Source organism: Eptesicus fuscus, chromosome 10 (assembly GCF_027574615.1).
Source record: "Eptesicus fuscus isolate TK198812 chromosome 10, DD_ASM_mEF_20220401, whole genome shotgun sequence".
Lineage (NCBI taxonomy): Eukaryota > Metazoa > Chordata > Mammalia > Chiroptera > Vespertilionidae > Eptesicus > Eptesicus fuscus.
The window spans coordinates 4,417,321-4,435,841 of NC_072482.1; the positions used below are offsets into that span (position 1 = coordinate 4,417,321).

The following is an 18,521-nucleotide window of genomic DNA, read 5'->3' on the forward strand; positions in this document are numbered from 1 at the left end:
GAACCACCCAACGCCAGCTGAGCTTAGAATCGTGCCCAGCACTGAGCTGGCCCTTCATGGCACCAGGCAAGGCCCTGAGGGACTTCTGACGAAAGTGAGCAGAGAAGAGCCTGCGCGGACGTGCAACTTAGAAAGACGGGAGGACGCTTCCACTCCCAACCGCAGCACAGCAGCAGGGAGCAGACTCCTTCCTCCCCAAACGGCAGCAACCACATGGACAGAACCCGGAACCGCATTCGCAGGACACTGGGCATTAAGCAGGGAATGATAGTCCCTGGGACATGGGGTCCCTCGTAGTGTCCAGACAGAGCTCCCAGGCTGTGCACAGGGAGAGGGGTCCAGGCGGACCTGTAGTTGAGGAGACAGAGCTGGAGTCCAGGAAGGCCAAGGCGAGTAGAGTTCACAGGTCAGAGGTCAGAGAAGAGAGAGAACCCCAAAAGGGCCATCGCTGAGCACTCAGCTGAACACGGAGCAGGTTCCACTGGGAAAGGAGCCGAGCCCGGTTGGGGGAACAGTCCCAGGGCCACACGAGATCCACCAGCAGAGCAGAAGCCCAGAGGTCACAGAGCTGGGCCAGGGCTCCTACAGGTTTGCCTCCCTGGTGGGCCAAATGGGCCCTGCCTAGATGCTGCTGGGGCCCCTCCACCAACCTTGAAAGCAACACTGAAAGGACCCACCCTCCACGTAACTGAGCCGCATCTGGACGACCCCGGATGTTCGTGTGCGTGGAGATAGCCGCGCCCTGTGCGGTCACACTCACACAGCTGCGCCCCATGGGAAGTTGCCAGGTACTCAAAGAAGGAGGAGAATGAGAAGAGAGGTACAATAATTGCAACCAACCCAGAAATAACATGGATGGCAGAATTAGGAGACAAGATATTCAAATGGTTACTATAACTGTATCCCATTGTTCTAGAAGCTAGAGGGAAGATTAGACATTTTACTGGAGACATAGAAGATTAAAAAAAAAAAGACCCAAGCAAGCTTCTAGAGACGAAGCGACAATGCTGAGATGAGAAACGCACCGGCTACAATGGGAGCAGATTGGATGGCACAGAAGAAAAGGTTAGCGGACTTGAAGACATAGCAACAGAAACTTGACAAAATGAAACACAAAGAGAAAAGAACAGCACAGCATTGAGTTACTGGATGGCGTGAGGTTAACACAAGTGTAATAGAAGTTCCCAAAGGAGAGAAGATAGAGAGGCAGACAGAAGCATCTTTAAAAAATAATGGCCAAACTTTTCCAAATAGAACAACAACTGTAAACCCACAGATCCAAGAAGCTCAACAAGAGAGAGACGTGAAGAAAACTCCAGCAAGGCATGTCATAATCAAGTCGCTTAACACTAGTGACAAAGAGAAACTGGCAAAGCAGCAGAGGAAAGACACAGACACACGGACAAAGGCGAGGGTGGTGGCAGATTTCTCCTGGGAAAGAGCAGCCAGACCGGCAGCCACGTGTGCCAAGAGCTGAGAGGAGCTGGAGACCGTGCAGGGCGAGAGGCGTGGCGGCGCGTGCCCAGAGGCGGCAGTGGGCGTGGAGGAGAGGGCGTTTGGTGGCTCCTGGTCACTAATGGAGACCACGGGAGAGGCACCAGTTTAGGAGAAGACTGTGGGTTCCGCGCGGACGATGGCGCAGCCAGCTGGTGGGCAGGAGGCCGGGAGAGATGCGTGCACTTGGCAGCGAGCTGCTGACATATCAGTCAGGACAGGAAGAGCTCTAACTTACAGACAAACCCGAAACCTCAGCATCGTAGCCGTGAAGGTCACCTCACACAGAGCTCATGGTGGGTGGGCAGAGGGTCTCCTCCAACCGAGGCTAGGGACCCACGTGCCCTGCATCTCATGAGCCACCATCTCAGAACGGGACTTCCAGGCGCCACCGCTCAGAAGAAAGGCCTGGAGGACACGGCGACTCGGTCCCGGAGGTGACGGATTGATGCTCCCACAGCTCCTTGGCCAGATCTGGTCACATGGCCTCCACCCAACTGCAGGGGCAGCTGGGACACACGAGGGCGGGGGTGGGGGCACGGAATATCGGGAAGGCACTGAAGCCACCGGTTTAGATGAGAGGCCAGGAACTTTGGAGTTGGAAGAAGAAAAGGGTGAATGGACACAGGCCTGGAGCCCCCGGGAGCCCAGCATTTGAGGAATGGGTGAAGAAAGAAGCCCACGCCCACAGAGGAGGGCGCGCGGGGTCAGGGGAGAGGGGAGCACACCGTCCGGGGAAGGGGCCAAGGCTCCAGTCCCCTCCTGACCCCGTGTCTTACGATGCTTTTGCCGTCTTGAAATCCCTCTCCCACAGAAACTGAAGTGGGGGGAGCTGACGCTCCGGCGTCTGAGCCACAGACCTGCAGAGACCCAGCACCCCTGCCTGTGCCAGCAGCTGTCCAGCTGCGTGGACGGGGCGCGCAGACTGGCCCTCCCCTCCAAGCTGGGCTCCCTGCCTCCCCACTCAAGCTCAGAAGGCAGTGCCTTCCAGGAAGAGTGTTCATGGGGCCTCTAAGAACCATGCCCCAACTTGCGAGGTTGATCCAAATGGGGGTGGAGGGTTTTTCAGGGCCTCTCCAAGCCTGTTTCCTCTGCTACTGTATGTGGGGGTGGGGGGTGGGGGGGGTTAGTGCATGGTCCTGGGGTCCCATCCAGCTTAGACATCTAGTTCTATGCTTTCTTCATACGCAAGCTCATCTACCACATGGCAGAGTGCAGGCTGGCTCACCCCACAGCCCCACCATTTCTCCATCCTCTTCCACGACCCCAAAACATTAACAAAGCTGTTCCTCTGATCACAGACTGCCTGGGTCTGGAAGGAAGGGCCTGATTTGCATCTCAAGCCCCTCCCCCAATCTTATCGTGTGCACAGTTGCCATAGCAACTGGCCCCAAAAGACTCTACTTTGCAGTCACCTCCCCTCTGTACTACTGCAATGCTGGCTGCTCACCCAGGTTCTGAGGGCTCAGAGCTCCAACCTTCATTTTACAGATGAAGAAACTAAGGCCCAGAGAGAGAAAGCAACTTGCCCAAGGGCACACAGCGAGCTAGCAGCAGAGCCTTACCTAGAATCCAGATCTCCCGATTCCAACCCCAGGGTCGGGGAGGGCAAATGGGGGTCTGTTCCGTACTCAATGACAAGCGGGCGGCATCCATGCACTCCTCTGGCCTCTGGGGAGGACCTTGGGAAGCCACAGTGAAGAAATGACCATTGGACTTTGGGCAGACTCAGAGACAGAGCTGAGTCCTGGGCGAGTGCAGGGGGAGATAAAGCTAGATAGCATAGATAGCATGGGTCCTTCCAGGTCTCCAGCCCCTCCCCATTCATTCATTCAACAAACATCTCTCATATGCCCAGGTAACGTTCAGGCCCCGGGGATCCATCTGTGATAAAACAGGCAGACACCCCGGCCCTGGTGGCTGGCATTCTGGCGGGAGGATGAAGATAATGAACGTGAGGTCTGGGGCTGAGTGGTATTCAGAAAGTGGTGGGGGAGGGGTCCTGCTTGCTACTTGAACTAAGGTAACCTCCAAGTTCTTTCAAAGTCAGATCTTCCAAAACTTACCTGCCCGTCTCACGCCTTGAGGGTCCCGGGCAGCGCTGGTGTCTTGACACCTGACTCCAGTAGGCTGCAAGCGGGTGGGCGTGTTTGCTGATGGAGAGCGTGCCTGTGCCTCGGCCCGGAGCCCAGGCGGTCACGGCAGGGAGGTAGGCAGCAGAGATGGCGTCAGCAAGGTGTTTGGGGCAGCGGCCTCCCTGAAGCAATGCGGGCAGCTGCCTGCCTGTTCCCAGCAGGGCCCGCAGGCTCGGAGGGTCTCATTGCAGATGCCTGGGTCACCACCACCACGCCCGGCACCCAGCCGTACTGAACTGCAGTTCCTGGTGCACAAAGACAGCCCTTCTCCTCGGAGTCAGAAGCATCAAGTCACAGGGGCCCCTGAGAGCGGACACCGGGTGCCGGGCTCCAGCAGACCCCTTCCTGGGAGGGGTTCCTATCTGACCACTTATTATGGCAATTTTCAAACACGTGTCACAGTACCACAGCCCAGGGACTCCCAGGTGGCCGTGCACAGCTCAAGACTCGCCACCCCCCGCCCCCTTCCTGCCCACGGGAATACTCTGAAGCCAACTGGGGCTGAAAAGGACTTCCTCCCACCCAAACCTGGACGCGGAGGGCCGAGAAGCGCGGGCAAGGGAGTCGGCCAGGAGGGGGGCTTGGGCAGAAAGGGCCCTGAGGTTCGGGAGGCCCCGAGCCAGCTGCCCCAGAGCGGGCTCCTGGCTCCTGCCCGGCTCCACCTCTCTCTGCTTTCTGTCCTCCTCTTTCCCCTCACTCGCAATAAAAACATAATTACCAGCTTTCTTTTTAGAAAAGGGCAAATTACGGTGACATGTTTTAATTATCTGCCGAGCAATGGCGGGCTGAATTACACAGGCAGGGCCTTGGAGGTTACCTAAAAATAAAGCAAGAAGCCTCATTAATGCTAATTGCTGCTTTAGCCAGCTGAAGTGAGACTTTGGCGCTGTGTGCCATTCAGTGCCGCGGTGTCTTCAGGGAGGTCCAGGCCTGTGAAGCTCAGAGGCCCGGGCCCTGTCCTCTGGGGCAGCCAGGCAGTGCCGGCCGGCGGGAGGGCAGGGAGAGCCCCGTAGGCGCTCACTGCTCAGTGGGCAGGCAGAGACCAGGCGGGAGGAGGCCGCAGCGGGCCCCAGTGAACACACCAAAACCAAGGGCCTGTCCTCTGGCTGGAGGGGCCACACAGCGCCCGGAAGCTCAGCATCCTCCTGTGGCTGCGAGGCCCCTCCGGGCCTGCCGGCTGAGGTGGGCGGGCACAGGCTTGGTCACGGGCAGGGCATGGTGCTAATGGCCACTCCCTGGCCCCCTTTGCCTCTGCCTCGGGGCCTGAGCGGCGGGAAGGGAGAACCAGACGGGGACGCTGGCTCTCAGAGCCCGCGCCTGAGCTGGAAGGGGCCTGAGTTGGTACCTTGCTCCTGAAGCTGAGTCCCCAGGGTCCTAGGGCTCCACAAGGTGTCCGTGTCCAGCACACCTGGGAGCTCAGGAGCTCGGGGCTCCTGCTCAATCTTGGTTTTGAGCCCCAACAAGCTCTGGAGTGGATGTTGTTCCCTTTTAAAATATATATATATTATTTCAGAGAGGAAGAGAGATAGAAACATTAGTGATGAGAGAGAATCACTGATCGGCTGTCTCCTGCGTGCCCCACACTGGGGTCGAGCGAGCCTGCAACCAGGGCATGGACCCTGATCGGGGAATCAGACCATGACCACCTGGTTCAAAGGTCAACACTCAACCCCTGAGCCACGCAGGCCCAGCAGCGTGTTCCCTTTTGATGCAGAAGCCCACGGTCAGGTACAGACACTTGTGCGCACCCGGGACCTGGCCCGCAGTTGAAGGGATGGGTAAGAAGGGGGCTGGTAGGTGGCCAGTGTGTCTGGTTTTCCTGGGCCTTTCCTGGTTCCAGTCTGTCAGTACTGCGTCCCAGGAACTCCACCCGCCTGGCAACCCCAGGCCTGGCCCCCTCTTCCTGCTCAGACATAGTTCCATCACACGCCGTGGCCTTTGACGAGGTCGTTTTTAGGCGGCGGCTCTCACACTCAGGCTGGCATGGCGGCGCCCTGAAGGCCTGGGAGACAGACGGCAGGAGCCACCCGGAGCTCCGGGGCCAGCGGCCGAGAACACACCCGTAATCTGCTTTTCTAACAAGTGCCCAGGGGTGCCGCTCGGACTTAAAGAAAGGTTCTGCTACTGGAGCGTGGCTTCATCGGACCCCCTGGTGCAAAGTGGTGCCCTGGGGGCACTGCAGACCCCTGGGAGCACAGCGGGTTCTGGGAACACAGCGGGTTCTGGGAGCACAGCGGGTTCTGGGAGCACAGCGGGTTCTGGGAGCGCAGGGGGTTCTGGGAGCACAGGGGGTTCTGGGAGCACAGCGGGTTCTGGGAGCACAGCGGGTTCTGGGAGCACAGCGGGTTCTGGGAGCACAGCGGGTTCTGGGAGCACAGCGGGTTCTGGGAGCACAGGGGGTTCTGGGAGCGCAGCGGGTTCTGGGAGCACAGCGGGTTCTGGGAACACAGCGGGTTCTGGGAGCACAGCGGGTTCTGGGAGCACAGCGGGTTCTGGGAGCACAGCGGGTCCTGGGAGCACAGGGGGTTCTGGGAGCACAGCGGGTTCTGGGAGCACAGGGGGTTCTGGGAGCACAGGGGGTCCTGGGAGCACAGCGGGTTCTGGGAGCACAGCGGGTCCTGGGAGCACAGTGGGGCCCTGGGAGCACAGCGGGTTCTGGGAGCACAGCGGGTTCTGGGAGCACAGCGGGTTCTGGGAGCACAGCGGGTCCTGGGAGCACAGCGGGTTCTGGGAGCACAGAGGGTTCTGGGAGCACAGCGGGCCCTGGGAGCACAGAGGGTCCTGGGAGCACAGAGGGTTCTGGGAGCACAGAGGGTCCTGGGAGCACAGCGGGTTCTGGGAGCACAGAGGGTCCTGGGAGCACAGAGGGTCCTGGGAGCACAGCGGGTTCTGGGAGCATAGTGGGGCCCTGGGAGCACAGCGGGTTCTGGGAGCACAGGGGGTTCTGGGAACACAGCGGGTTCTGGGAGCACAGTGGGGCCCTGGGAGCACAGCGGGTTCTGGGAGCACAGCGGGCCCTGGGAGCACAGCGGGTTCTGGGAGCACAGCGGGTTCTGGGAGTACAGGGGGTTCTGGGAGCACAGCGGGTTCTGGGAACACAGCGGGTTCTGGGAGTACAGGGGGTTCTGGGAGCACAGCGGGTTCTGGGAGCACAGCGGGTTCTGGGAGCACAGCGGGCCCTGGGAGCACAGAGGGTTCTGGGAGCACAGCGGGTTCTGGGAGCACAGCGGGTTCTGGGAGCACAGCGGGCCCTGGGAGCACAGAGGGTTCTGGGAGCACAGCGGGTTCTGGGAGCACAGAGGGCCCTGGGAGCACAGGGGGTTCTGGGAGCACAGCGGGTTCTGGGAGCACAGCGGGCCCTGGGAGCATAGAGGGTTCTGGGAGCACAGCGGGTTCTGGGAGCACAGGGGGTTCTGGGAGCACAGCGGGTTCTGGGAGCACAGCGGGTCCTGGGAGCACAGCGGGTCCTGGGAGCACAGCGGGTCCTGGGAGCACAGCGGGTTCTGGGAGCACAGCGGGTTCTGGGAGCACAGCGGGCCCTGGGAGCACAGCGGGTTCTGGGAGCACAGGGGGTTCTAGGAGTACAGGGGGTTCTGGGAGCACAGCGGGTTCTGGGAGCACAGCGGGTTCTGGGAGCACAGGGGGTTCTGGGAGCACAGCGGGCCCTGGGAGCACAGCGGGCCCTGGGAGCACAGCGGGCCCTGGGAGCACAGCGGGTTCTGGGAGCACAGCGGGTTCTGGGAGCACAGGGGGTTCTGGGAGCACAGGGGGTTCTGGGAGCACAGCGGGTTCTGGGAGCACAGCGGGCCCTGGGAGCACAGCGGGTTCTGGGAGCACAGGGGGTTCTGGGAGCACAGCGGGTTCTGGGAGCACAGCGGGTCCTGGGAGCACAGTGGGTCCTGGGAGCGCAGTGAGTTCTGGGAGCACCAGGGTCCTGGGTGCACAGGGGTCCCTGGGAGCCTGTAAAACACACTCCAGCAGGCCCCACCCATAGAGCTCAGGTCCAGTCCTGGGGGGGCCAGCACTGGCTCATCTGACCTGGGGATGTGCCAGTGTAGGGTGCAGGCAGAATATCTTTCATTCTGCCCTGAGACGCCTGAGGGCTGCCATGAGCTCACCCCTGGGCCTCTTACCGGGAGGCGAGATGGGGGTGTGGGCGACAGAGCCTGTGGAGACCCATTCGCCCTACTGCAGAGCAAAGGTCTCTGGGGGCCACCGCACATCTCTGTCCAGGGAGCAGGGACTCTTGAACTCCCCCCCCCCAACTTATTAAAATGTGCCATTGTGAGCTCAGCCCTCCTTTCGTGTGCCCCTATGAGCCCAGGGAGTTAATAATAAGGGGCAGAGAGCAGAGGTAAGCAGCCAGCTGGCCCAGGAAGGGCATCAGCGCGGGTCTGACTTCCAAAAGGCCTGCTGGGACGGCCCGTGCTCCCGGCCTGGGCCCATGGAACCCGAGCTCCTCCCTACCCCAGGCTCAGCTCAGAAGTCATACCCACCCAAGGCTTCCCCCCACCCCGCCCATTCCCACAACCATGTTGCTTTGGCTCCCTGAGGCCCGTGCCTCCCCAGCAGACTGGATGCCCCCTCCCCACCTGCCCCTCTGAGCCCCGGGCAGGCTGACTAAGCCAGTTTCAGGGATGCCCGCTGACCTAAGCCCACCAGGCGCCCACCCTGCTCAACCCCGCCTCCTCCTTGGTCCCCCACGGGCCTCTCCTGAGTGCTGAGGGGAGGGGAAGGGACAGCGCCCCGGGGGAAGGTGACTCTCCCCCGGAACCTAGATGGAGCTCCATAGACGTGCGAGTCCCCTGAAAAGTCCTGGCTGAGCGAGCATCAAACCCTGGGTTCCAGGCCGGGCCTGCAGCCTCGCCTGGTGCCCCTGCGAGGCACTCACCGTGCCAGGGAAATGAGCAGGGAGGGCGAGGTGCAGGCTGGGGTGCGTCAGGGCATCCCCAGGGGGAGAGCTGGCCGCACTCCCCTGTACACACACACACACACACACACACACACACACGCACACGCACACACACGCACACGCGCACAAACACTGCAGAATGGGCCCGGGAGCTTCTGGCAAACGGCCTTGGCCTGACAACCTAGTTTTGCTGATTAGCCTGGGACACTGGGTAGGATCCACCTGGGCCTGAGGTCCGCCCTGCAAAAGCAAGGCCAGCAGTGAGACCCGCCTCCCCCTCTCTCCTCCCCGCCTCGCACCAACATCTGCGAGTGAACACGCGGCGGGCTGCACCGTTTCGCAGCCGCTCCTGAGCGCAGGCGTGCTCACATGTGACGGGCCTCCCCAGTAAAAGGCTTCCTCCGAGGGCACTGATGCCTGGCACAACGCAGTGCTGCCCCCTCACCTCCACACACACCTTCACACCCAGGCCCCGCCTGACTCCCGCCCAGAGGCCCCCAGGCCTCGGCCACAGCGCCCACACCCCTCAGCTTAGGAGGCGGCTGGTGGGGAGTCAGCACAGGCAGCCCGGCTCCAGCTGCTGCCTGTGGCCTCGCAGTGCCGCTGGCTCTAGGATTCAGCCCTGGCAGGGCCCATCCCCTAGGCCACACCCTGCCCCTCCCTCCCACCTGCAGGGAAGCCAGCTGTGAGCACTCACTCGCACCCACTTGGGCCTAAACAGACAGAGAAATAAGCGTGCATGTGGAGGTGGCAGGAGCACACACACACATGCAGCCAGAACAGACACATGTGTGCACACCTGTGCTGCCCACCTGGCCCACCTGGACACACCCATCATCTTAGCAATTGTGGCCTGAAGACAGGACAAGCAGGAGGGGGGACTGTGGCCGCTGGGAGCCAAATGCTCAGGAGGAGAGCTCCCTGGGGAGAGAGGAGGGCTCGGGCATGGGGTGGGCTGGGGTCCCAGGGCACAGAATGTGAGCCAGAGAGGAAGGAAGGGCAGAAATGGTACCTGTCTTGGGAGCTGCAGGGCAGCGGCCAGGAACAGAGCCTCCCCCTTACCAGCAGGGCTGACTTCTGGAATCTTCCACAATGTCCTGGCCCCTCCCTGCCCAAGGCCTCCCCACACCCCCACTCGATGCAGCCCAGGGAGCAGCTTCCAGCGCCCAAGTCTCGCCTCATCACCCCGTTCCTCCTCCCCGCTGCCCCCGGCCCCCGGCGGAGGGCTGAGCCTGCGGTCCCACTGCCGGGCCTTCAGCGGACGTGGAGCCAGGGTGCAAAACCATGTGTTTATTTTTATTAGAAATGTTCTCGGTATAAAAAACAACCATGCGCTACACATTGTCATCAATAACCATCACCAAACACCCAGGCACTGAACTCCGTGTCATCGGCAGGAGGGGCAGGCGGGCAGGCGGGCGGGCCACGCAGCGGGCGCGGGGGCAGGCGGGCGGGCTGCGGGCCACGGGACACACAGAGGCCACCAGGAGACGCAGCACTGTGCAACACACTCAGGGTTTGTTTTTGTTTGGCTTTTTGTGTTTTGATATTTTTTTCCTTTTTTCTCTTTTGTGACATGGAAGACTTAGTGATGCGAGGAGGTGGCAGGGAGGCGAGAGCAGAGGCTGGTCATAAGTGCAGGTGGGGAGGACAGGCAAGAAAAATGCACGAGAGGAGAGACCCGGAGGAGCAGAGAGAAACAGGAGAGACCTGGAGACGCGCTCATGAGAGACGCAGAGGCGAGAGGAAGATACGGAGAACAGAGCACACAGATGGAGACAGGCACAGAGAAGGCGACACAGATGAGAAACTAAAGAGGATGGAGACAGACGCAGAAGGTCGCCCATGGGACAGGCAGGGACAGGGGGGCCGGCACTGGGGCCCACGTAACCGAGCCCCTGTGATTTGGGGCCAGGAGGGGCCCTGGTCCAAGACACAGGCTCTTGGCGCGGCAGAAGCTGCCAGCCCCTGGTCCTCCCCCTGGCGCCCACCCGGCTTGCCCAGGCTACCCAGCAGTGACCGCTGGGGCTCTGCTGTCCTCAGCACCAAGCCACATCCGCGGGTGTCCACGGGCAGGCAGGACATCAGCTGGGCCCCGGGAGTGGCCCTGGCTCGACGCACCATCACGAGGGTCTCGGGTCCTCCTTCTCCGGTTCGGCTCTGGCAGCCTCGCTAGATTGCGTGGTTGGTGTAGGTGACGTAGGTCTGTTTGGTGGCCAGCACTGGAAGGAGAGACCGGGGTACCCAGGAGTCAGAGGCGAGCTTCCCCACACCTCCCGCCGCGCCCGCACTGCCCGCCAGGGCATCCAGTCCAGACCCCGTCAGAGCAGTCCACCTTCCCGGCCTGGGCACCAACTCCCTGCCCTGGGCCGCCTCAGCTCCTCCTCCCACCCTCACACCTCCGCTTGGGCTGGGCTTCCTGCTGGGAGCGCCCGCCCTCCTCACCTGCTGCTCTAGATGTGACCCCTCTTTGAGTGCTCCCTCCCAATCCTCCTCCCTCCCCCACCCCCGTGAGGATCTCCCCAGGAGCCCCTGCCACCTCCAGACTCCACCACACTTTAAAAGAATCACTTTTATCTGTGATATAATTGTATATTTTTAAAGCTCCCTTGACCCTTAACACGTGTTTGAACTTCAAGGGTCTGCTAATATTCCGTTGGTTTTCTTGTTTTTGTCTTGTTTCGTCTGGAGTAAATACCCGCGGTGTTTTCGATCGCAGTTGGGAGTCTGCGGATGCGGAAACCGGCTGCGTGCACTGGTCCTCGGCAGTTTGTGTGGGGGCGGAGCATCTGCAGGGCTGCTACCCACGGAGGTCCTGGGCCAAGCCCCCGAGGATCCCCAGGGACAACTTAAGCTTTGGGGGGTCAAAAGTTATATGTACATTTTTCAACTGCATGGGCGTTGGCACCCCAAAGCCCCCCGTTATTCCAAGGTCAACCACATGATCAAGGGAGGTTTATCAGAAGCCCCACTGCACGTTCTGGAAGAGCCCAAGCCAAGAATGCACGGGGCCGGCAGCCTACGGGAAGAGTGGGGACGGGACAGAGGAGAGAAGTAACGGGACAGACAGGGCCCTTGCTAAGCGAGACACTGAGGCCTCTGACTGACTGGGCCTCTCCGCACGCTCAAGGGAAGCGGGAGTTCTTAGGTCCCCTCCCATTTCTGGGTGTCCCTGTCCTGCCTCAGCCTTGGCCTCCCTTATCTGCACCCATCACGCTGGCCCTCGCTCACCCACCCCTGGGCCCCGGAGGGAGCCCCATATCTGGGTAGCTCCCATTTCCTGGCCACAGCCTTCACGGGTGACATCAGCTGTCACGGCAGCGTGAGCGCTCCCCCAGGGCTGACCTCACCGCAGCCCAGTGAGGAACTGAGGCCGGAGGGGTGGGCTGGCCAGGTCCTTGGTTTTGTCCTGTCCTGCGAGCATTCAGGGTCTCCCTCCGTCGCCTGGGAGGACAGCAGTCAAGGGCGGAACTGCCGCCTGGGGAAGGAGGCTGCACGGGAGGAAATCCTGTACCGCTTGTCATAAAGCTGCCCTGACCCTCGGCAGGACCCTGTCCGTCAGGGCGTCTGGCCTGGAGAAGAGGACATTGAGGGGAGTGGGTGGTGAGCTGCACACTGTCCCCTCAACCCTCTTTCCCACTTTTGTTGGACTCACGACTGCCAAAGTTCAGGACTACATTGCCCAGCCTCCCTTGCAGCAAAGCGCGGCCCTGCTTGACGGCATTCCTGCTGACGTGGGAGTGGAAGGGCTGTGTGCAGCTTCCATGTCATTTGATTAAAATTGGTTGTTTCCCCTGGACCTCCTCTCTTTTGCCTTCGTGGGCGGAACAGACAGGGAAAGCCACCAGCCTCAGCCATGAGGACAAGGACAACCCTCTCAGAGCCGATGGAGCAACAAGATGGAAGGAACCTGGGTCCCCGCTCCTGCCACCACCGTGTACTATTATACCAGACAGAAACAACATGGTCTGACTGAGCCACTCTGTTCGGGGGCCTTTTTGTCACCGAAGTGTAACTGGAGGACCGCCGAGTCCCGCTCTCAGGGGTCCACTGAGTGCGGGAAGAACCAGTGTTGGGGCGGGGTGAGCAGAGGGGCACACGGGGACCAGTGGGGAGCCCCGAGGACAGCTGAAGGAGGAACTCTCTCCTGGCCAGAGCTGAGAGTGGAGTGGACGCCCAGGTGGTGGGTGGGCTCCCTGTCAGCAGAACTGTTAAAGCAGAAGACGAGCGATCGCTAGGCTGGGCAGCCCCAGGGAGGTTTCAAGTTTTAGGTGCCACCCAGACAGGTGCTAATGGAAGGAAATGGTGCCCATGGCATCCAGGACGAGAATAAGAACGTGGCACGGTACCTTCTAGGTTACAAAGAATCCCCAGCTTCCCTTGGAAAATGTCCACCCCGCTCAGCGTGCTGGGTGACCGAGAGGGAGGGAGGACCACGGGATGAGTCCGTTTTAATGGAGGCCAACACAGGAGGGGCCTGGGTGGGTGCCCCTGGGGAAGGGAGCTGAGGGACTAGAGGCTGGAACCCCGCCAGGCCGTGCTGCTGAGAGGGAGGTGGGGGGACTAGCAGATAGCACTCTGGAGACAGCCTCCAACTCCTCTGGGGCCCCAGCTGCTCCTTTCCTGGCCTGCTAGGCCTCAGCTTCCCCGCCTGTGACACCGAGCGGTGGCCGAGTTTGCCTTCTTTTCCTGAGGGGAACCCCCACCCCCCATCTCCACCCCACCCGATCCCTCACCAGCAGAAAAAGAGCCCCCAGCCAACTCTGAATCATGCCCTGCAGGCCAGCTGGGGAGAACAGGCTCCCAGGCTCCGTCACTCCGAGGTGAACTGAGAAAATTGTTTCCGAAGCTGTACCCGCCAGCAGCTCCGGCCCCCAGGGGAGGAGAGCCCAGCAGCAGCACCTCCACTGGCTGCAGGGAAACGGGAGCCTGAGGCAGCTGGCAGCTGGCAGCCGGTAGGGACGGGGGCGGGGGGGGATGAAAGTGGCCGGGAGCTGAGGGACAGGCGGGCCCCTTGGTCCCTCTAAGACCAGAGCTGTCTCCAACAGAAAAGCCAGCCCATGGATTCCAGAACCTGGAAGTGCATTCGGCCCTCAGGTACAAGCCAGGGACCCAAGTCCTTCGGTGGAGCCTCAGTTTCACCATCAGGAAAATGGGAGCAATGATCTGTCCAGGAGGGTCCCCCAGGAGCTAACTATGAGGAATAAAAGGAAGAGTCTGGCCAGGACTCGGGAGACTTGGGGTCCAATCCTACCCTCACCAGGACGGGGATCTCAGCACCTGCCATGTGGCCCTTCCAACAAACTGAACCTCGGGAGCCTCAATTCCCTCCCTGTGAAATGGGATGGTAACCCTTAGCTGGCTCCCAGCCACAGGGTGGATGGAAATACTCTTAAGCCCTGCAATATGATGGGCAGAGGGGCAGGGCTGAGATGACTACAGCGATGAGGAGGGGTGGGGAGAGGGACCCCCAGGGCATCCTCGGGGTCAGGGAAGGGACAAGGGTGTGGGCAGAGGCCCTGAGCCCATCCATCCCTCGCTGGTGACAGACCGCTCGTGGCTGCTGGTCTACAGGCTTGGCCGCCTCTGTCAGGCTGCAGCTGACAGCCCCGTCGCCGTCTCCGCACCCAATCTGCCTGCAATCGGGCCCTGAATAATTTACTCTATTGTTTGTTTAAAGATACGTGGCCTGCCAGTGACAGCGTGAAAAATGTCCCTGCTCTAGAGGAGTGACACCTCCCCACTCCTGCTCACACCCTCCGTCGGGCGTCCCCGGATTTAATCACTGGCTCTGGCCCGACCTCACGGCCCCTGTTGTCACCGAGCTGAGAGACAGTGGGGCAAAGGGTGCGGCTTCCGGCCTCACTGCAGGGAGGGGTGAGTGGGCAGCTCTCATCCTTCCCTTGCAGGAAGCAGGGAGCTGGAAGCAAGGTCTTCCCTTGCCACACCCTCCTTGTTGGGGGGGGGGGGGGGTGAGGGGGGTGAGGGGGGTGACTGTCCCGTCCCCAGGTGACCAGCTGAGCAGAGGCAGAGATGTGATCAGAGCTCTCCGTGAGGCCCACCTGCCCTCTGTGGCCCCCAGGATGTCACAGCACCATGAGTGCCACCCTCCGGAGGGCTGAGCCCCACTCACTCCCAGGAGCCCGAGCAGAGCGGCTCCTGCACCCGAAGAGCATGGCCTGCAGGGAGGGGCCTGGGAGTGTGGGGCAGGGAGCGGGGAGGGTCCCTGCTTGGGACAGGAGGGCCAGGTGAGGGGCTGCATTCGGGTAGACACGGAAGGCCAGAGGTGGGGAGCTCTGAGGACACTGCCTCCCTTTCTCCCCTGGAGGGCCCGGTGCGAGGAAAGGAGCCCCAGGGCTGCAGGTGCAGGGACGCTGGCCTCTGGGAGGAGCAGGGCTGGTGAGAACCAGTCATTTGGTGGAGGTGGGGTGGCAACAAGCAGGGGTGCTTCAGAGCGGGGTACACTATCCGCAGAGAATGGGGACTCCAGAGACAGGGAGGCCATATGAAGTGAGGGTCATGGGGCCAGGCAGCCACCACCTAGCTGTGTGCCTTCAGGAGAGTTACTCACCCTCTCTGAGCCTCAGCTGGGATCAAACCTCCAGCCCTACCCAGGCCTCACAGGATGCTGTGAAGTCCACAAGTGAAAAATCTGCATGGACGGGGGCAGGGATGTGGGCCGGTGCTGAGAACCGCGTCCCTCCCGCTGCTCCTGACGCTGTCCCTTCAGCCTCCCCGAGTACCCGAAGGAGGAACAGAGGGCTCACGCCCTGTCCCACCAGGACCTGATGTCCCCCTAGACTTTAAGGGAGTGGGAGGCAGGAGGAGTGGCCACTTCACAGGGCGCCAGGGAGGGAGCCAAGGTCTGCAGTGGGGTGGGGCGACCACAGTGACCCCTCGACCCCCCTACCCTGAAGCAAGGCCCATGGAGGCCCCCACCCCACAGGCCCACAGGGTGAGGCTGTCCCAGGAGGCAGCGGGCAGCGGGGATAGTGGGAGGTCGGGGCCGGCCCGCCACCTGCTGGCAGTGTGACCTGGGTCGCCCCTTGCCTTTCCGTGCCTCTCCTCCTCTGTATTACACAGATGACAAAATATCTCTTTCAAGATCGCTGTGGGGTGACACTGGTACCTGACAGGGGTGGCATACAGGGTTCAGAGATGGTCACCGCTACTACTGGTCCCCGGGGCCTAACCTGGCCCTGCCTGCCCTGCCCTCTGGCCTTCTCCCACCTCGTCTCCTCACACACGGCTGGCTGCAGGGGCCAGGGAAGCTGGCGGAGCGGGTGCCCTGCTCCCTCCCAGGCACATGCCTTCACCACCCTGAAGGACCTGTCCCACCCGCCCAGATGCTCCGTTCTCTGCCGCCTTCCTTCCCCTGAGCCCCTCAAAGGACCCTCTGCAGCTGAGGTGCCCTGGACAACCCCCAGGGCCACCCTGCTTCCTGAGAACTTTGGCCTCTGGAGGCCCCTGCCCACCCATCAGGGCCCATGTCCCGATCCCCATCTCTAGGGCCCTGCCAGGAGGTGGCGGGGCTGGTGCCACGGCCCGGCCCCCAGGTTCCCAAAGGGCCAGAGAGCAGGGCCCTCTACACCACCGCCTCTCCCAGAGGGACTGACGGTCACAGGGCAGAGAAATCGGGGCCTCACATCACAGTGCATGAATCAGGCCCCCCTGGCCTCCCTCCGGGTGTGCGGGGGGCGGGGGGGTGGAGGGCAGAGATCCCTGAAAGGGCAAGGACAGGGTGGGCATGGGCTGGGGCCTGGAGGTCCTCTCCGCTCCCAGGACTGGCAAGCGGGGCGCCAGTGGGGTTCTCCCACCTGGCAGGCTCCAAAGTGACCTGGCTAGGGGCGGGGTGGGGGGCTGGCCCTCTCCAGGAAGGGGGCGGGGCCTGGGCAGGTCCAGCCGAGAAGGGCGGGGCCAGACACTCACCGGGGGCCTCGAGGTTCTCGCAGAGTTCAGACTTGGCCTCGCCGTTGGGCCGGAAGCTGCCCTTCTGCGTGAACTTGTTGGACATGGTGGCGGCGGTGACCACGGCTTTGAGGCTGCGCTTGCGCTTGGGCACGTTCTGCTCCGGGTGGAAGAGGATGATGTAGACCTTGGGCATGTAGAGCATCCCCAGGGACACGGAGGCGCTCAGGCTCACCGACACCGTCAGCGTGGTCGTCTGGATGTACAGCTGGGCGGGGCGGGGAGGCGTCAGAGCGGCTCCCCCTGACCTCGCGCTGACCCTCCGCCCACCCCAGAGGCAGACACAGCCGGGACAGACTGGGGCAGTCCCGTGCCCCATCGATCGGAGGGAGTCATGGAGCAGAGCCGGGGACTTTAGACAGGAGCCCTGGATTCAAACCTGACCACGTCCCTCCTGCCCCAGTGTCCTCACGCGTAATGCAGGCGTGGTGATTCGTCCTCGCTTACCTCTAGGGCTGCGAGGAGGACAGACGGGTCCCTGGTAACAGTATGCCCGGCAGTGCCCAGCCCGGGAGCTGGGGAAGTGGTCCTCGCTGTAATGCGCTGAGGAGGGGCTGCCCTGAGGAGGGGCCGCCGGGACCACAGCTGAGCCTCCGCAGGAGGGTGCCCCAGCCCCTCAGCCAGGCCCCCCATCCCGTGGCTGCCCCCACGGGCCACCCTGTGCTGAGCAGCCACTGGCACGGGAGCCGCAGTGCCCAGCGCGACGCACAGGGCAGCACAGGCGAAGTCATTTCACGCTCGCTCGCCAGCACTAACAGTGACAGACGTTTAGCGAAATGAAAGCCCATTAATTTGGGTGCCGGGTAGTCCGTTCTTCACTAGTGGGGCCTCCCAGGCAGGCCTGAGACTCCCACCGCCCCAGCTGGGATCCCCTCCCCGCCTGCTCCCTCCCGGACCCCAGGCCTAGCTGCCTCTCTGGCCGCCCGTGGTCAGGGGAGGCCCCGGCTGTGGCCCCAGGTCTGGCCATGGGAGTTCTGCTCCCTAAATCTGCTGTTTGTGGGCCTGGGCCCCTCCCCTGGGGCCTGGCTGACATGCCACCTCTTCCAGGAACCTTCCCCTGGCCCCAGCTCTATCCAACCCCCTGACACCCTTCAGCCCTTCGGTCCTCGTACCCAGCCCAGATTGGACATCACGGTCTGGATTTGCTTCCTGAGGTCCCCAGCGCCCTGGCCTCATCTGGGAGCCCTGGGGCGCGTCTTTCTGTTCTCGGGTCCTCGCCATCTCCTGCCCCGCTCCGTAAATACCTCGCCCCTGAATCTAAAGGCCTTCAGTCCAGCCCTTCCCCGCGAGGAGAGAGCCGAGTGACCCTGGGGAAGCCTCGCCCCCCTCTGCCCTCAGTTTTCGCATCAGTGCAATGGGTGGAAGTGCCTCCCTTACCCCAACCACGAGGCTCCTCCCCAAGCACGGGCTGTGAAGCCACATGAAAGCTGCAGCACGTGGGACCGAGCCCGCCCTCCGTCCTCACACGCAACCCACACTCTCAGCCACGCACGGAGCTGTCTCCCAGGGTGGGGGCGGGGAGGTCCTGACAAGCCCGTGGGAGGGGACTAGTGGCCGCGGGGAGGAGGGGGACAGCTCCAGAGGATCACAAGAGCTCCTTGGAGGAACAACGGAGGCCCGGGCAATCAAGAACAGGCCTGTCTCCCCCACTGCACTGGGGTGCCCTGGGGATGGGGTGCCCTGGGGACAGGGCGAGTCTCCCTTACATGTGGGTTCCCTGAGGGAGGGGCTGTCTCTCCTTTCACACTGGGGGTTCTTAGGAACAGGAATGGGGTTCTAGCTCAGACATCCATCTTAGGCCCTTTGCCCCCACCTTGTTATGGGGGTTCAGTGGGCCCATATGGAGGTGGTGGCCAGGGTAGAGGCCCCCTCTCTGGGCAGAGTGAGCCCTGCAGTGGACACAGGCCTGTGGTGGCCAGGGGTCTAGGCTCCAGATCCCACTCTGCCCTGACCCAGTGTGGCTGCTGAGCCCTCTAACACGAGCGGAGCCGGCAACATGGCCGGTGGCCCGG

The 18,521-nt window shown here is 62.2% G+C and overlaps 1 protein-coding gene across 2 annotated transcripts in view; it reads right to left on the bottom strand.

Annotated features, from left to right (window-relative positions):
• Positions 1–10,713: 10,713 nt before the first annotated feature.
• GRM4 (glutamate metabotropic receptor 4) overlaps positions 10,714–18,521 on the bottom strand; it is a 95,781-nt gene continuing 87,973 nt past the window's right edge. For both annotated transcript variants that reach the window (XM_054722175.1, XM_054722174.1), the window contains 2 exons: positions 16,471–16,717; positions 10,714–10,763 (listed from right to left, as the gene is read on the bottom strand). In XM_054722175.1, the coding sequence (XP_054578150.1) occupies positions 10,714–10,763; positions 16,471–16,717 (297 nt within the window). The remainder of the gene's footprint in view (positions 10,764–16,470; positions 16,718–18,521) is intronic.